General features: G+C 35.1%; 1 protein-coding gene across 3 annotated transcripts; it reads right to left on the bottom strand.

Moving 5' to 3' along the window:
• Positions 1-10,129: 10,129 nt before the first annotated feature.
• On the bottom strand, positions 10,130-17,799 carry LOC114394702 (putative mediator of RNA polymerase II transcription subunit 26). 3 transcript variants are annotated; one of them, XM_028356371.1, is made up of 12 exons: positions 17,284-17,799; positions 17,132-17,174; positions 16,157-16,582; positions 13,677-13,993; positions 13,407-13,601; positions 13,148-13,327; positions 12,982-13,056; positions 12,811-12,877; positions 11,560-12,688; positions 11,428-11,484; positions 10,733-10,807; positions 10,130-10,581 (listed from the first exon to the last, which is right to left on the bottom strand). In XM_028356371.1, the coding sequence occupies exons 1-12, from the start codon at positions 17,626-17,628 to the stop codon at positions 10,536-10,538; spliced, it is 2,955 nt and encodes a 984-aa protein (XP_028212172.1). In that variant the 5' UTR covers positions 17,629-17,799; the 3' UTR covers positions 10,130-10,535. The 3 variants fall into 3 exon arrangements, with proteins under 3 accessions (XP_028212172.1, XP_028212173.1, XP_028212174.1); XM_028356372.1 differs by having other exon boundaries at positions 13,407-13,598; positions 17,284-17,798; XM_028356373.1 differs by lacking the exon at positions 10,733-10,807 and having other exon boundaries at positions 10,192-10,581.
• Between the last annotated feature and the right edge of the window lie 219 nt (positions 17,800-18,018).

Raw genomic sequence — 18,018 nt, 5'->3', positions numbered from 1 at the left:
TTTCACAGGTCCCGTAAGAAGATAGTTGTGATACCACTTTGTCGGTTTTATGGAAGAAAAGAAAAATAAAATAGAGGAGCAAACCCGAGAGGAATGCGTTGAATATTTGAAGAAGGAATGGAATGATCAATTTTATTCATTAGCACCAGTACATTTATAATAATTCAAATAAAATAGAAAACTATCATGTTACCAAGATTTTAGCAATCCGTGGATAACAACCTAACTTGCTCCTAAAGTGTAGGAACCACTTATTAACTAAAACAAAAACTAAAAAAATAGAAGATAAAGATAAAAGAGCCACATAATGCAATCCAAAAGCAGATAATTAACAAAGGACCTCTATGGCTTGTTGTTTTACTGAGAGAGATATGTTCTTCTTATGTCAATTCTTTATGGGTTTGATGGTGAAGGAAGAAGGGAAGAAGAGGAGAGATTATGGGTTTGAATCTTTCCGCTAATAAAAAAATTAACATACTAACAAATAATATTTTTATATATAAAAAAAATCTTCATGGGTTGTTAAAAGAGAGAGATGCTTTACCTGAAAGAAAGAAATGCAACTGTAACAAACCCTCTAGACCACTACTGAGACATGTGAAGTTTGAAGTCACAAGCACGTTGGCTTCCTCCAAGGTCTTCACCAAGTGTAACATCCTGTTTTTTTAAAAATAAATTAAAAATAATTTTATTTAAAAATAAATAGAATTTTAAAAAACAATGAGGTTTTTTAATTAAATAAATAAGAAAAAATAGTTTTATTAATTAAAATAATGGTTTTAAAGTACATAAAATAAATATGTGTTTTTAGAAAATGAAAAGGATGTTTTATTTATTCATTTGATAGGAAGTAAAATAGAGTTTATTTTTATAAAATAATAAAATAAAGTAAATAATAGGCTCAAAGTATCTTAGCAAATAGAGATATATTAGGTCATTTTTTACATCGATATGTTTCTACGCTCTCTCTTCTTCCCAAATTCGTTATCCCTTCTTCATATCCCAAAATCATCTCTTTTTTCCCGCATACACTCAAACCTATCTCGGCAAAACTATGGTCTCAGACTCGTTATCGGTTGTATCGCCCTGAAATTTGGATCCCATCTTAGAAACTCATTTATGCACATTCTCGCCGTTGGGATTTACGAAATAATGTCTATAGAGTGAGAAATATCCCTTGCACCAAGACAGTGAAATTAAGGCTTCAATCTCTTATCCTTCTCTCTAACGCTTGGAAACCCTAGCAGAGCAACCAGAGAAAATGCTTGAGGAATCTTAGGAAACCACTAGAGATACCATTATTGTGGTTGGACTACACACGTGAGCCCGCTTAGAGGTAAGAGATGAGTTTATCACAATTGGGGTTAGAGTGAACATGTGTAGAGATTCTTAGAGATCAAATTAGGGTTAATTTTAGGGTGTTTATGTGTTTTAATTCTGTCTGTACAATGATAACTACAAATTGACTGTGTTTGAATGATCAATTGATCTTTCGATGCGAAATTATTTTGAATTGATATATTTTTGTGTTGAGTGTGAACCCTAGAAATTGGGGTTTTTTCTAATTAACGTGAATTAATAAAATTAAGTAAAGAGGGATTTACCATAAGAGGGAGTGAGATATTGATTTTGTATTTTCCCCTTTTCGTGCTTTTTAGGATTTCTTTTATATAGTTTGGAATTAATATTATAGTTGAAATTAATCGAAGATTCCTAGTATATTGTGTGGTGTATTCTTAGATAATATATATGAATTCATGTATACTTATTTTTACATTTATATATACATATATATGTGTTTTTAAAAATATTTGAGATTAACTCATGTTAATAATATCATATTATGCTTGTTAGTTTGGAAAGGTATTTTCAATGGCAACTTTAGTTACTATATAAATATTTACTTATGATGTTTTTTTTTATATAATTGAGTCCAGTAGATTTGCTTTCTGCTTTTTTATATTTGAATTGTTTACTCTTATGCCTTGTTTCATGTTAGTTACATGCGTGTGTGTGTGTGTGTGTGTGTAAATGCATGGTAAAGTGTTCATATAATTATTTGGAATTGGTGCAATGAAAGTTTATTTGAAATTCATGATCCAATATGATGTGTGCTAGTTATATATATATAGATTTAGCTACATATATATTTGATGTAAATAATATTGTAGTGTTGTTATAGTATGATTCTGAAAATTATTCAAGTGTTGGAGTTTGAGAATATTATGGTTAGATTTGATGTACATGTGTATGTTGTACCTTATGAATATTGTTATGAATGTTATGAAGATGTATAAATAAACATGAGGTGTAGTGACATATCATTTTGGGATTATGAAATTGTGATTGAAATTGAGTATAAGTGGCAAGTTGAGCATGTATTAATCAGTGGGATACACGTGAACATGCGATGGTAGATTGTGACATTGTGAGATGTTAAATTGTGGACATGAGATATGATTGTGAATAAGTGTATGGTTAATATTTGATGTGATATTACTTGTGTTGTGAGTTGTGAATTATACAATAACCTGACTGGTGTTTACCTTGAGAAAAGTGTTTATGCACAAGGTCTTAAAAAGAAAGTGTAGGATTCCAAGTTAGAAACCTGAGTTGTTAAATTGTAGTGCAATGCACGAGGTGTTAAAATAAAAGTGTAGGGTTCCAAGTTAGGAACCTGAGGTGTTAAATTGTAGCACAATGCAGGAGGTGTTAAAAGAAAAGTGTAGGGTTCTAAGTTAGGAACCTGAGGTGTTAAATTGTAGTGCAATGTGTTAAACGTGTTTGCAAACAAGTGTGAGGTCATGGGTATTGTATAATTCATGAGTAGTGTTTGCATGCAAAAGTTGTTTTAGGGGTTAGACCTGAATCTGTAACACCCTCTACCCCACACATATATGCACTAATAATAAAAGGAATAAGAAATGCAAAATTAATTAAAAGTTTTTAAAACACATTTAAATAAAAACATTTCAAAAGGGTAAAAAACTCACATTCACTTTTCTAACATCATAATAGAATGTGTCCAAATAAATAATAAAATCATTTCGGCTCAAAACAAGACCGTCGAAGACTTCTTGCAATTAATATAGAAATTTATGCCCAATGTCACATCCTATCAGAGCATTGTGTTCCAGCGCCCTCTAGCATGAGGTTCTCCATAGCCATCCACCTAATAATCTGCTCCCACGAACACAAAGTTTGAGATCATCACAGGATCCAAACACAAATAGCACACATGAAGTGAGTTATCACATTTCTAACTAATAGAGAGAAACAGGACAACATAGATATACATATCATGTAAATGAAATACAACTTACTTAAACACAGTTCATGTCATTCCACCACTTGTCGCGTAACACCACACCTCAACACAACACACCTCATTTATTTTCACATCATTCATGCACTCAAGGGTCAAACACAATATCACTCAACCAATCAATATCAATCAATACACAAGTGTTATGCAACAAATATACTAAGACTCAATCCTATATGCAATATGGTACCATGTTAGTAAAACATCTCGTCGGGCGCCTAGGAGTACATGACAAGACAAACCACACACTAGTAAGTCAGGTCAATCTCACTAGGTAAAATCATAGGGAGACCAGTCAAGGTCACTCTGTTTTGCAAGAACGCTCCAACCATATGAGATCAATATAGGTTTCAAGGAACATTCAAACCGGGTGTATTTACCCCCAAGGCCTAGACTCTAAAGAGTCCGTCAGGGCCTCTCCCTCCTAATTCAGGTCCAACCCAGAAAACATTTTAGCACATAGACTCTATCTATTAACTGTACAAAACACACGACTCCTCAATTGTTCTCAAAATAATTTTATCTCGTCGCGCTTGTGATTAAACTCGTTAGTTCCCCATAGTGGTTCCCATCATAATACTCGTCGTGCATTAACTTGTCACCCTTAAAGGGTCTTATAGTTGTGTGATTATATGGCTCATAGCTCACAACTCAGTGTACACAATATCTCAAAGCACATATATATTACAAGTCAATACATACTCAATTTATCACATACATTCAGTCTCAATCACAATGGTATAATCTCAATTTAACATGTTATCACACCTCATGAATCATATACACTTTACCTATGAACTATGCAATACACACAACTACTCAATTATTTTCAAAATCATTTTAACTCATCGCGCCTCAAAGGGATTAAACTCGTTGGGTTCCCACAGTGGATCCCATCACAATACTCGTCGCGCAAAAACTCGTCGCCTTTAAAGGGTCTTACAATTGTGTAATTGCACAGTTCATAGCTCACAACTCAATATATACATCTCAATACACATGTATTTCACCATTCATCACAAGTTCAATTTGTCACATACTCACAATTTGAATCACAATTTCATAATCTCAATATAACAATTTATACAAAATATTTCTCACAACATGGGGAGTAAAACCTCTCAAACAATTCCACACAATGATATTAAAATCAATTAATCAAAATCATAGGTCAAAAACACGAAAACATCAAGAGCACTCAAGTTTATCAACCAATCCACATCAGAACATAAATTGGTCCATCAAACACAATAATATTATATTTATAATTGATGCAAGCTCCATTGGAGCTTGTAGGCCTAGGATCTTCTTCATCAATGGATTCCTTTGCTTCTTGGAAAATGAATGGCAGCGGAATGGAGAAGGAAGAGAGAGAGAGGAGACGCCACTTCAAGGAGAAGATGAGTCTAGAAGAAGCTCACCACCATAGGAGGCCATGGATAAGAGCTTGGGGGAAGAAGGAGATGAATGAAGGGAGAGGGAGAGAAGAACACGAAATTTTGTGCTCTAAGAGAGCTCTGAACTTTGAAGTTTAATATTCAAATGATCAAAGTTGAAAAAAATGCACACACATGACCTCTATTTATAGCCTAAGTGTCACACAAAATTGGAGGGAAATTCAAATTTCACTTGAATTTGAAATTGAATTTGTGGAGCCAAACTTTGGAGCCAAAATTTTACTAATTATGATTAGTGAATTTTAGTTATGGTTCAGCCCACTAATCCAAGATCAATTCCAAGATTCTCCACTAAGTGTGCTTAGGTGTCATGAGGCATGAAAAACATGAAGGACATGCACAAAGTGTGACTATATGATGTGGCAATGGGGTGTAGTAAGCAAATGCTCACCTCCCCCTCTAAAATTTAATTGGATTGGGCTTCTACCCATTCAATTAAATTTATTTCCAACCACACACATCAAATATCCACTTAGTGCATGTGAAATTACAAAACTACCCCTAATACAAAAACTAGTCTAGGTGCCCTAAAATACAAGGGATGAAAAATCCTATATTTCTAGGGTACCCTACCTACATTATGGAGCCCTAAATACAAGGCCCAAAAATAATGAAACATTAATCTAATATTTACAAAGATAAGTGGGCTCGTACTTAGCCCATGGGCCCGAAATCTACCCTAAGGCTCATAAGAACCCTAGGGCCTTCTCTTGCATCTCTGGCCCAATCTATTTGGAGTTTTTTATCCAATGCCCTTGCGGGGTAGGATTGCATCAATAATCGTAAAGGAAAATCGTAATTCAATAAATATCCCAAAATAAACCCCAATTTAATCCTCTAAAGATCCCTACACATGTTCATTCTAACTCCAATTGCGATAAACTCATCCCTTACCTCTAAGCGGGCTCATGTGTATTCCGGCACCTCTAGCGGTTTGCTGAGATTTCTCAAGCTTTTCCTCTGGTTTCTTTGCTAGGATTTTCCAAGCATTAGAGAGAAGGAGAAGAAATTGAAGCCTTCATTGCACTCTTTGTGTGCGATGAGTATTTCTCCCTCCACAGACATTATTTTGAAAATCCCAATGATGAAGATGTGTGAAAATGAATTGTGAACCTGGTGTTCAAATTGCATGATGATCCAACTGTTAATGAGTCTGGAATTGTAGTTTTAATGGAACATGTTTAGGTGTATGTGGGAAAACGAAAGCTACGATGCGAAAGGAATTTCTCTCACCTCATATATCTTTTTTGCAAATTCCAACGACGAGAGTGTTCGAAAATGAGTTCCGAACCTGGTGCTCAAAGTTTACAATGATCCAACGATTAACAAGTCCAAGATCATCATTTTACTGAGATAAGTTTGGGTTTATGCGGGAAAAAAAGAGGATTCTGGGAGAGAAAGAAGGGAAAATGATATTGAGAGAAAGAGGAAGCGTAGAGATGTATCATCATCAGTCTGAAAACTAACTTAACGTGTCTTTATTTATAGCTAGTATACTCTCAGCCTATTATTTACTCTATTTTTATTTATTTTTATTATTTTATAAACATGAATTCTATTTTGTCTTATAAAATGAATAAATAAAATATCTTTTTTTTTATTTTCTTTGAAACTATTATTTTAATTAATAAATCTATTTCTCCTTATTTATTTAATTATAAAAACCTCATCATTTTTCTAAAACTCTATTTATTTTTAAATAAAAAATCCTTTTTAAGTTATTTTACGAAAAATGGGATGTTACAGAATCAGGAAGGTGAAGCTCTAACGGATTCTTTAGAGTTTAAGCCTTGGGGGTAAATACACTCAGTTTGAGTACTCCTTTAATCCTATGTTGATCTCATATGGTTGGAGCATTCTCGCAAAACAGAGTGACTTTGATTGGTCACTTTATGATTTTACTTAGTGAGAGTGACTTGACATGGTCATTGTGTGATGTGTCTTGTTATGTACTCCTAAGCGTTCTAGTGTTGTTTTTTACTGACATGATGCCACGTTGCATATAGCTTAAGTCTTAATATAATTTTTGCATGATGTCTGTGAATTGTTTATTATGAAATTGGTGAGTATTGTTATGTCTTGAGTCAAGTGTGTGATTCATGTGTAATGTGGTTGGTGATTGAAAAAATGAATTTTAAATGATAAAGTGGTGAAGTAACATGAATTATATTAAGTTAAGTTATGTGATAAATATTTCTATAATGTATTTTGATTATGCCTTTGTTTATCTGTATTTTATTTAAAAATATGATAATGCACTCCCTATGTGTTGTGTGTGCTTGGATCCTATGATGATTTCAAACCTTGTGTCTATGGAAGCAAATGACTAGGTAAAAATGACTTTAAAGAACCTTACACTAGAAGACGTTGGAACACAATGTTTTGATAGGATTTGACATTTGGGTATAAGTTTCTGTTTCAATTGTATGATGTTCTGAACATGTTATTTTATTTTATTCCGCTACTTAACTTGAGTTCTTTTGTAAACTTAAACGGTCTTGTTTTGATCCGAAGATGTTTTTAACAAGTTTTATTGGATAACAGTGAAATGAATCTGATCCATTTACCCACGTGGATTTGTTTAGATGATTTTAATAAAATTGATTTAATTAAATTTCATATTTTTATATATTTTTCATATATATATATATATATATATATATATATATAACAAAAAGAAAAAACTTTTTATGAGTATAATCGAAGTTAACGAGGTTCAGTGCCGTTGCCGGTTTTCTGCATCATGAATTCACAAATGGCATGTGGGCATTTCCAAATGCATACGTAAAGGCGACACAAATTTGGCTATTTACTTGAACGCGGCTAAGGTGGTTAAACCAACACTGAGACATACATATTATGATATATTCCAACCTAATTATAGTTAACAATCAATATTCAATAGTTTAGTCTTAATTAGTTATGGTTAGTGCTTTCTTCACCAAAAACACGGATAAGTGACAACCATGATTGCCACCTCTACTTAAACTAGGGCAATTTTACAAAGAAAATATCAAAATATGACCTCTTTAAAATATATTACCGATATAATTAAGATTGTTCTTACTTGATCAAAGGTCAACTCATCAGTCAAATAGGCAAGTTCCATACTAGCTACATGATGTTAACAAAGTTTGATTTTGTACTACTTAATATGGATTTTTATTAGGTGACTAACCGGCAAAGTTGCACAAGTTGTTTAACTATAATGATATCTTCTTAACATGTTTATCAATAACCTAATAATTGACAAACTTTTTACTATTAAGAAAATATTTGATAAAACTATAAGCTAGAAAGTTAGTTAATTATAAATATAAAACGACATAAATGTTATGTTTATATGATTTATATATCTATTTTGCAAAAAAAAAAACACAAAAAAAAGATATTGGTAAGGATAATTTTAATTTTAAACTCTTGGAGAAATATCAAATATTTGATTGAAAAATACAATAGAGTAAATAACATAATATTAAAGGAAAAATTTTATTACAATAAATAATATAATATTGTTGTCACTTTGAAAAAATGTAAGGGTTGAAAGTGGATCGTGAGTATGGTGGCGAGAAAAAAGGCAAGCTTAATGTCTTTTATTTTATTTTGAGAAAATGGAGACTAATGTAATAGGTTGGATTTGTCTACGAGGCCTAGACTAACATGGACCATCTTTATAAGTAATTCAAAATGAATCATTAATATAGATTAATCTAAATCCACATTATTATGGTACACCTTTCATAATATATTTTTTCTCCCTCACTGCCATAGTCTTGTCAATCAACCTACAGCCTCCTACCTCCTATGTCCGACCCCATCCTCTAATTTTTATTTTTTTTATAAATGCAAAACAAAAATATCTGACTTAGAAAAACATAATTTTTTTTAGTTGATTCAAGTCTTCCCTTGTTGCAATCATCCAATCTAAGCTTTAAATGATTTCTTTTTTTTACATTGCATCACTTGAATAGTTTAATTCTTCGTATTTGACTATAGAAAAATATTGTTTCTCAATCGTGCTCCATACCTTGAGCACATTTAGATTCATCTCTTTTTCATTTTTTACAAAGACAATCATAGTCATAAGAACAAAGTCAATTAATATTCAAATGAAACATTCAAATAAATTTGGGAAGTTAGAAAGCAATCAAATCTTATCCATCTCTATTTTGTTAATGAATGTAGTTCTAGCAGAAAAATTTGAGATCCAAGGGATTTTTCAAAAACTGACATCACATTGAATCACAAGAGTCGATCGATTAGGTTATTGTTGTTAGAGAAGTAAGTGACTTTAATGAAAGGTTTGTCATCAACCAAATCCGTCATGTGTACTATTGGCAACCAAATCTGTTGCACGCGATGCCACTCTACTTTTACGAAACTCGATGTCAACAAAATCTGTTGCGGACACAATGTCCCTCCACCTTCACAAGTCTATGTGGAAGGAGTGTCCCTCCATCTTTCTAAATTTGTGTGGAAACAGTTGTGCAAAAGGAGTTGGGAGAGGAATCCAGTGTGAAAGGCATAAGATAGAACCATCTAGACAAGATTAATCTAACGGTACATAAAAGTGATACAAAATAGACCAGTTACAAAAGTTGCTCACCAAAGTAATGTCTATGAAACATATAATAGAACTTTATTTGGAAAATATCTCAAAGATAAGAGTAGAAGTTACATGTCCAAAGTTAAATGGGAGAAAAGATATGTTAAGTGTCGAAGCACACGAAAAAATTGAAGTTGAAAATTTTGAGGATTTCAAAGTTAACAACACGTAAATAAATTACACGTCGCTCCGATAGGCAACTAAGACATGAATCAAACTGTCATGTGCAATTAATGCCGTGCCATTCGAAAAATGATAACACAATTATTACAAGGCAATACACTGCCTACCCAGGACCAAACTTTTCTAGCTAAACCCTTTATTAGATAAATATTGTAAGTTGTAAATTCCTTTCCTGAAAAAATTGCAAGATTTCTTCTAAAACTGCCTCCAGAAAATGACTTCCAATTTTGATATCGGAAGTTTCAAACTCGCTAAAGGCAATATCACAAAATCACGAATAGCACAGATCATGTGGCCATTACAAGATGCAGAATGTCTTTTAGTCAATAAGCTAGGAGACAGTAGAAACGTATTGCAATTCACTTTAACGCAACTCAAGTGATTAAACCAACACAGACATTCACATTCATACCTGTAACACTACCATCAATAACCTGATCTAAGATGATTTTTTGCATGGTATAGGTGGCATAGATGATTCTCCGTTCAACTCGTCTATTCAGTATTTACGTGCCATGGGTAGAGGTAGGAAAGGAAAGGGAATAAACACAAGAAAAATGGACAGCAGATTATTTTATTAAACTTTATCTGAATCATTCAGCTAACACATCCAGCAAAAATTGGATTAGTCAGTTTTGAATTTGTCATTACGAATTATAATATTGATGGGATTTCTAATGAAAGAAGCTATCGATTTTTCCGTTTCTTTTTTACATCAAAACATATTACAGCACATGTCCAACCCTGCCCAGTTTTATACTTCTCCCTAAAGAACACTAGCAAATCAGGAAAATAACAGTCATTTTATTGAACCTACAAAAATGGGAAAAGTCATCGCTACCTATTAATTTTTAATCAAAATTCCCTTTGCAGACCATCACAAGCTTCGCCCTACGCCTCCGAATTTATGTCCTCTTGAACGAACCCCTTAAATGCAAAGTCAACCATCTCTGTCCCCATCCATTCATTTCTGCCGCCGAACAGGTGATCTGGATCTTGACCTCCTTCCCCTGCATAAAAGGGTTACAGTAAATAAACAAGGCACCATTGTAACATAAATATGAAGCCTGACAAATTCACCTGTGCAGCTTAATCTTATATGATGATGGAAGTTTGTCTGAAAAACATAAATCTTAATCTTGAAAAACTCTGGCAACAAACCTGGAAGAATCAAGAGAAGTATAGGGAGAATGCCTGCGCTGAGAATGCTTGCTATGAGGAGACCGCAAAAGTTGTCTAAAAATGAAACCACCGTACTGACTTGGTGAGTTTAAAGTATACAAAAGTTCATAAATACAACTCAACCTGGTACAGTGTCAACACTCCATTGGAAGAAGCCTATTACAATACATCCTATCTGTTTCTAATGAGTATGATCAGAATCAGTCAAACGTTTACCAGAAACTACAAATGTACCTACATATCTTAGATTCAGGGTGCAGATATCCTTACAATTATGGATAATTTCTGCACAAAATCAAAAGTTTTTTGCTCTTATATTATGTCTTATAATATATAGCAGATGGATAATTGATCGATCACAGTAGAGAAAAGATGCATGAAAATGCGATTATTACTACAAACTTGAACATTATGAAAAACATTCCATATAACATGCAATAAGATAATTTAACTTCAACTAAAAAAGACCCAAATGATTGAATCTGTGGCATGGTATCAGCTTCAGAATCCTCAAACTGCCAAAAGTCATAAGCTAAATATTTTCTCACAGAAACAAGGTACAAAATAAGTCAACTATCATACTGTACAAAAAACTAAAATATCAGATGCGCTGAAACACCCAAACTTCAATATTCCAAACCTGAACAATGTAAGGATCTCTTAATAAATAATACCTTCTTTTAGATCTGACCGGAGACGGTGATAAGTCATGCTTTCTTGAATGCAGCTTCCTGCATTACAAAAATGATATGAGACACTACATATGACAACCAGACAATGAGGTTCAAATGGAATCTGTTTTAAACCTTTTTGAGCCATCTGATCCTTCACCACTTGAATCATCAGCATGATTAATACGATCCTTCTTGGTTCTACCTCTACTGCTTACTGAAGATGAACGTCTTCTTCTGTGCCTGTCATGATTACTTGCATCTTTTTGCCTTGATTTATGTTCCCCCTTATCCTTTGCATGCTCCCTTTTCCGGCTAGTATCGTCAGTGGCACTACCTCTATGGGATTTTTCTGCTTCCTTTTTATCATCCTTGACATCAACATGAGAGGATCTTTTCCTTGAGTCTGATTCCTTTGCCTTCTCCCCATGCCTTAAACTGTGCTCTTTCACTCTTTCTTTTGCCTCACTGCCATAATCTGTTTTTTCCCTTTTCTGGTTTCTTTCATCCTTTCTTATTTGATTCTCGTTACCTTTTTCATCTATCCTAGTCTTACTACTGTGTACCTCCTTTACAAAGTCTTTCTCAGAAGTACTCCTGTCAGGCCGATCATTTTTTTCTGATTTTTTTCTGCTTTCCCTACCTGAAAGATCATCTGTTGCTTTTTCCACACTGATGTTCTTTCCAGGCAGTTCAGATCTTGATACCCCTGAAGAATCTTTAGAACTAAAACCATTAAATCTATCAAGGCTTCTTTCAATGGAATTAAGCCCATTATCCTTAAGATCTTCAGTCACCACCTTGGAAGAATGTGAATGATTGGATTCCTTGGTCACCTTGTCATCATGCAACAGATCAGTAGCAGCATCATTGCTACTTCTGGATGGTAAAGAGATGGTTTTGACCTGATTATTCATCAAATTAGTTTCACTTCTATCATGCTCATCAAGTTGTGCAATGCCATTAACAGGTAGATCATGTCTATCTGACAAAGGTTTCTTAATCCCTGACTGATAGGCAGCATCTCTTGCAGGTGTTGGCACACTGGAACTCTCAATTTCATTGTCTCCATCATCAGCATCAGAACCATAATTTCCAAGACCTAAAACATCTCCAGGAGAGCTGGAATTAGAGTTTTCACTGGTGTCTTCATTTTCTACCTTCTCTTTGATTGGAACTAAAACTTTTGCAGATGCCTTAGGAACTGTAGCTGAGGGAGGAGATGCTGATGCCTTATGATTTGAGGTGGCAACCTTGTGGCCCACTACAGAAAACACATTGTTATAACCTACAATAGTTAATACTTGATTGGTAGAATAAAATCATGTATATAGATTAATAAATACAATTTAAGAGAAAATGAGAAGGCATCAGATGATTAATTACCTTCAGCAGTAAGATCATCTTCAGCAAGAACTCTGGTTGCGATTTCGTCAAACAATTCATCAGTAACCTAAGAAGAAGCTGTAATTAGAACTACAGTATATTTATTTTTTCTGCTACATCCCGTACACTGATGTCAATAAGATAACAATGCACGTTTTAAAGAATGTTTACCTTCAAAAGAACTTCAGTCAGAACTCTTTTTATTTCTTGGTTGATTGCTACAGTTCTAGCTGCTTCAACTTGATCCTACATATGAAATACATCATACTGAATTAAAAAAGATAATGGACATTTAATTTATCTTATGGACACAAACTTTAATATTAAAAAATGAAACCTCTTCATCCTCATCCTCAGCTGATCTAGACGAATCAATGCTTTTACTATCTGCCTCATCACCTCTAGCATATGACTTGTCAATGCCATCATTTACAAATGTTTCTTCCTTCAGATTCTCTGCAGGAGCAGGGATGACTGTTTTCTTTATTTCCTCTTTCAGCCAGTTAGGGACAGAAGCCTGGAAAATAACTGCAAAATGAGGTTTGATGCCATATATGATATATCAATCCAAGCATTAACCTTTGCAACATACTTACCTTCTTAGGACGATCAGGAACACCAGATGCCCCATACGCATCAGCTGAGAAAGCCACAGTAGGATGAAGTGTAGTTCCTGTGCTAAGAGTAAACGGTGCACCACTTGGTGGAATGGTCGAAGGGAGGCCAGGTCCAGCAAACCTTCCAAATGGCGGGGCCACATGACCAGGAGTGGTGATAGAAGGGTCATGCTGCTAAATTAACCAAGTGTCAAGAGCATTAAAATAAGCATAAGTGACTAAGAAAACAACGCATTTCAAAATTAAAACCTGCTGCCCAGAAGAAAGATTTGGTGGTACTGATGGATAACTAACACCAGGTGTCACTGGAGAAGCCCAGTTATTCATTGAAGAACTGGAATCGTGATGATTATAAGTTGATTGCATTTGCAAGTCACTATCACGATTAAACCTAGGTGCAAAATCTAATGGTTGATCAGCAAGACTGATAGTGGAGTCAACTGAATGGCTGCCAGACACAAAAGGTGGTGCATGCATTGATTGTTGCACATGGCGTTCTTGCGATGAGGAACTTGACAAAGGAAAGACTGAGTATGATAGTTGAATCTGATCAAGAGCCTCTTTACCTGTTAAGTCAATATTCAGAATGAACATTGGGAAATAAATGCGGGAGAATATGAAGCATCCAAATTAAATATCAGGTCCCCAAAGACCTAGAGTCATACATTCATGAAAGCTACAAAAAGTTGAGTAATCTTTAAAAGGCCCTTTCCAACTGTCTGATATTTCTGACTACTAGCTGTTCTCCAACTCATCTTTTGATATGCAACATTTAAGTATTATAACCATACACACCTACTACTTATCACAAGGGCTGCAAATAAACCAGCATAAACAATGGGAGATGGGTTTATCATTCCTTGGCTAGGTCCTGAGCAAATAGATGAAGATGTGGTAATATTTACATGTAAGGCAGTGAGGTGCCAAAAAACATATAAGGTCCAACAATCCATATATCCTATATTCTAATACAATAAATAATGCCGAGAATATGAACAGACACCTGAAATGAGACAACTAGGTGAGCACTGCTTATAAATATCTACTTAACAATTAGTTATATAATGATGTGCATTGAAGTGTTTAAAGGATATTGCTCAATCATCACTAACGGGTGGTACTTCATCAGGACTTCCGATTCAATATATAAATAATTAAGCACAAGTTATTATTGTTAAGCACTTTGATGGTGGCAAGAAACATGCAACCATTCCCCAATTTAAGCCACCTAGTTCTCAGCTCAAGTGGCTTCATATAAAAAGTGGAAACAACTTAACAACATAATTTGCTTGCCAAGATAAGAATAAAGCAATTTCACATATGGTTCCCTATATTTCTAAACAAGAGCATAGACCTTTTATTAAAAACAGCTTCATGTCTATTATTTTGAATTAAAAAAGTGGCACCTAAACCCCCAAATACGCCATCCATTTTCTCAGCCTTTATTCCCAATGCTTGCTTGTCCAGAGAGGACAAGTAGAATAGTCATCAACAGGTGGTAATTTTATTAATGCTGGTCCTCAATTTGAAACTCTTCTTGTCCAGATATTGAAAAATTGAAAACTTTGGGCCAATGTGAGAGCATTGTTTTGAGTTTATTACTTTATTTTAGCATTAGGTTTCCCCTTTTGTTGAGTTTTATTGTGGACAATGGAAAGAACTTCCTAGGAGAACTAATGTTATGGGGGTTCCCTTTTGTTGACTCCTTGGGCTGTGTTAGTTCTGTGGTTTTTCATGGGTGATTTTAGTTTTCTTTGTTACCTTCAGCTTTGTGTGTGTGTTTCGTGGGCATCTTATCCTCTACCCTCCCAATCTAATAATATTTCTTTTTCTATCCAAAAATAATTCATACAATCATACTCGTTGTCCATTAAACAAGAATTGTTATAGGCTGATAGCATATATTTCTTTCTCTCTCATGGTTATCAAACTGTAAATCAAATCCTAAATCAGTAGGACCTATTTGTGAACCATTAATCAAAACATAACATGAGTAATAAGATATGGTTAATACTGAAAATAACAAATATATTTGTAAACATAATAATTTATTTCCCTCATGTACATTAGTTATTGGGGGTGGGTACTTAACTTTCTCTCTTTCAACATCAATTACTAGAACTTTTCAACAGAAACTCTATTTTTTTCCCAGCTGTTGCTTTGGCTTCTCTCTCCTAGACAACGGTCCTGCTTAAGTCTCAACAGATCTGAAGAGCTGTTCACCTCCAACCACCCTCACCGCCTGTCCCAAACAACCCTACCACCATAGGCTCATCTATCCATTTGGGTAGCATGTGACAGTGAGCATTTTTCAGAAGCCATCTTCACAGACCCCTGCCCACAAGATTGTGGTCACACCCACCCAACACTGACTTGGTTTTTCATCCCACATTGACTGTTTGGCTAAATACCTTTCCCATATCAGTATTGTTGGAAAACAACAGAATTGAGATTCCTATAATTTGGTTCAGTTCTAGCAATTCAACATGCATCTCCAGTGATAAAATTAAATTCTATGCAATCTGCATCAATAGAGTGAGGACTTGCATCAAATCACATGAATCAAATCATGATTCATGTGATTCCAACTACCAAGATATCTCTTTGAACCAAATTTTGACAGGTTCATATAACAAATATACAGTATAGGCAAATTCCAGAATATTGATTTATGATCCATTTCCACAGAAGCTTCACTTGCAATTTCAATATACTAAATAAACAATTACCTGCAACAGAACTATAACTAGAAGGTACCTCCTGCTGATGAACTGATGGATTTGTCGGCAAGTTCCCTTGTTCAAATGAAACAGTCAAATCTCCTATGTCGGTCCCATCTCTAGCACTGTAAGAATGCCCATCTTGAGTATATGATGTCTCCAAACTGACAGATGCAGGCTCCTGGGAATGTCCTGAAATCCGCTGCACAGATGCATCCAAGTAAGAAAATTGTTGATAGCTTGCTGATGGATGGGATTGGTTTTGAACATCAGTATAATGTGAGTCAACAGATTGCTGATACTGATCATGATAATGGCTTTGCTCTTGCATTCTTCCAGCAGGTGAAAAAAGCGATTGTGGATGCTGACTTTCCCTTGCAGCATTAGCATCAGCCCAAGCTCTGGCCTTAGCAGCCCAATCTTCATTCTTATTGGCTATCATTAGAACATTATGTCAAAAAAATACAATACCCAATGTATTAAAAATGGAGATACAGAAACTGAAGGGGGGTAGCAAGTTTCCAAGATGCCATTGCCATATAGAACTTCAAAATCATGCAGAGGCGCACAAAAGGCAATTATTATTTACACCTGTTGCAAACTACAGTTGAAAAGTGGCGTAACTACTCACACATGCAAAAATCTATCTTGCCCAATATTCAGTGTCAAGTCATAACTCCAAATAATCTCATGAATACATACATATACAAATGAATCACAAAGGGGGAAAAAAAACAATGTATTTGGCACAGATAACATGGTCATAAATCAACCAACAAACAAAAGCTAACAAAAACAATGCAAGCCTTGTTTTCCCACTCTTCCTTTTTTTATCTTTTCTGATGAAATGCTTCCCTCTCAAGTGGATATAACATTCAACTCTTCCAGACCCTAACAATAAACGCCAAAGCCCTAATTCTGGCACGAAATACGAAAAACAACGTTTCTCACATAAGCATAAAAAAAAAAACAACAACAACTAACCTGGATAGCCCTGGTTTGGTGGCCAGTTTGGGTTGCCCCATTCCTACAAAAATTTCAATTCAATTAGCGAACTAACAAAACAATCAAAGAATTAAACCCTAAACTAAGAAAAAAAGATGCAAAAAACGCGAGGGGCAAGAAGGATATTTCACCTGAGGATAAGGCTGAGGAGGAACGTGGGAGTGTGGTGTGAACTGAGGAGGAGGCACGTGAGATCGAGGCGGAGGAGGGTACTGGCTGGGGTGGTAGGAATAAGCGTTCGACGGAGGAGCTGGCGGTGGCGGCGGCGGTGGTTGCTGCCACGGCGGCGGAGGGGAAGGGGTCTGGGAAGGGTGGTATTGGAATTGGGAGGAGAACCAAGGGACTTGGGGCGGGGGCGGCGGTATCTGGGGAAAGTGGTGTGGGTGGTGGTAGAGATCCGCCGTGTGCGGTGGAGGAGGTGGTGGCGGTTGCAGTGGCCTCATGTAGCCGTGGGGTTGTTGCTGGAACGAATCCATGGATTAGGGGATTTGGATTGCGATGCGCTTCGTTTTGATGGGAAAGTGCGGAGTGAAGGGGGAACTTTTAGGAAGAATGAGGAGGGTTCAGGTAGACACCGTGGGGCACCCCGCTTGCGAACCAAACTCTTTTTTCCACTCACTCTCCACTCTAGTCTATTCGTGTACGGAACAAAAAAATAAAAGCATAAATAACAGAAAAATATTTTTCTTAAAAAAATAACTTGAACTGTGTTTGTTCCTTCAAACTTTAAGAACGGGGGACTTTGATAATTACACTGCATGTATATTATACCTATGTTTTACTTCTTTTAAAAATTATATATATTTCAATTTTAAATAGATGTAAAGTATTTATTAACTTTTTTACAACTAATCATGTACTTCGGT

The sequence above is a fragment of the Glycine soja genome, chromosome 18, assembly GCF_004193775.1.
Source record: "Glycine soja cultivar W05 chromosome 18, ASM419377v2, whole genome shotgun sequence".
Taxonomy (NCBI): domain Eukaryota; kingdom Viridiplantae; phylum Streptophyta; class Magnoliopsida; order Fabales; family Fabaceae; genus Glycine; species Glycine soja.
The sequence above is the reverse complement of the archived record's forward strand: the minus strand, read 5'-3'. Positions and strand labels throughout refer to the sequence as shown.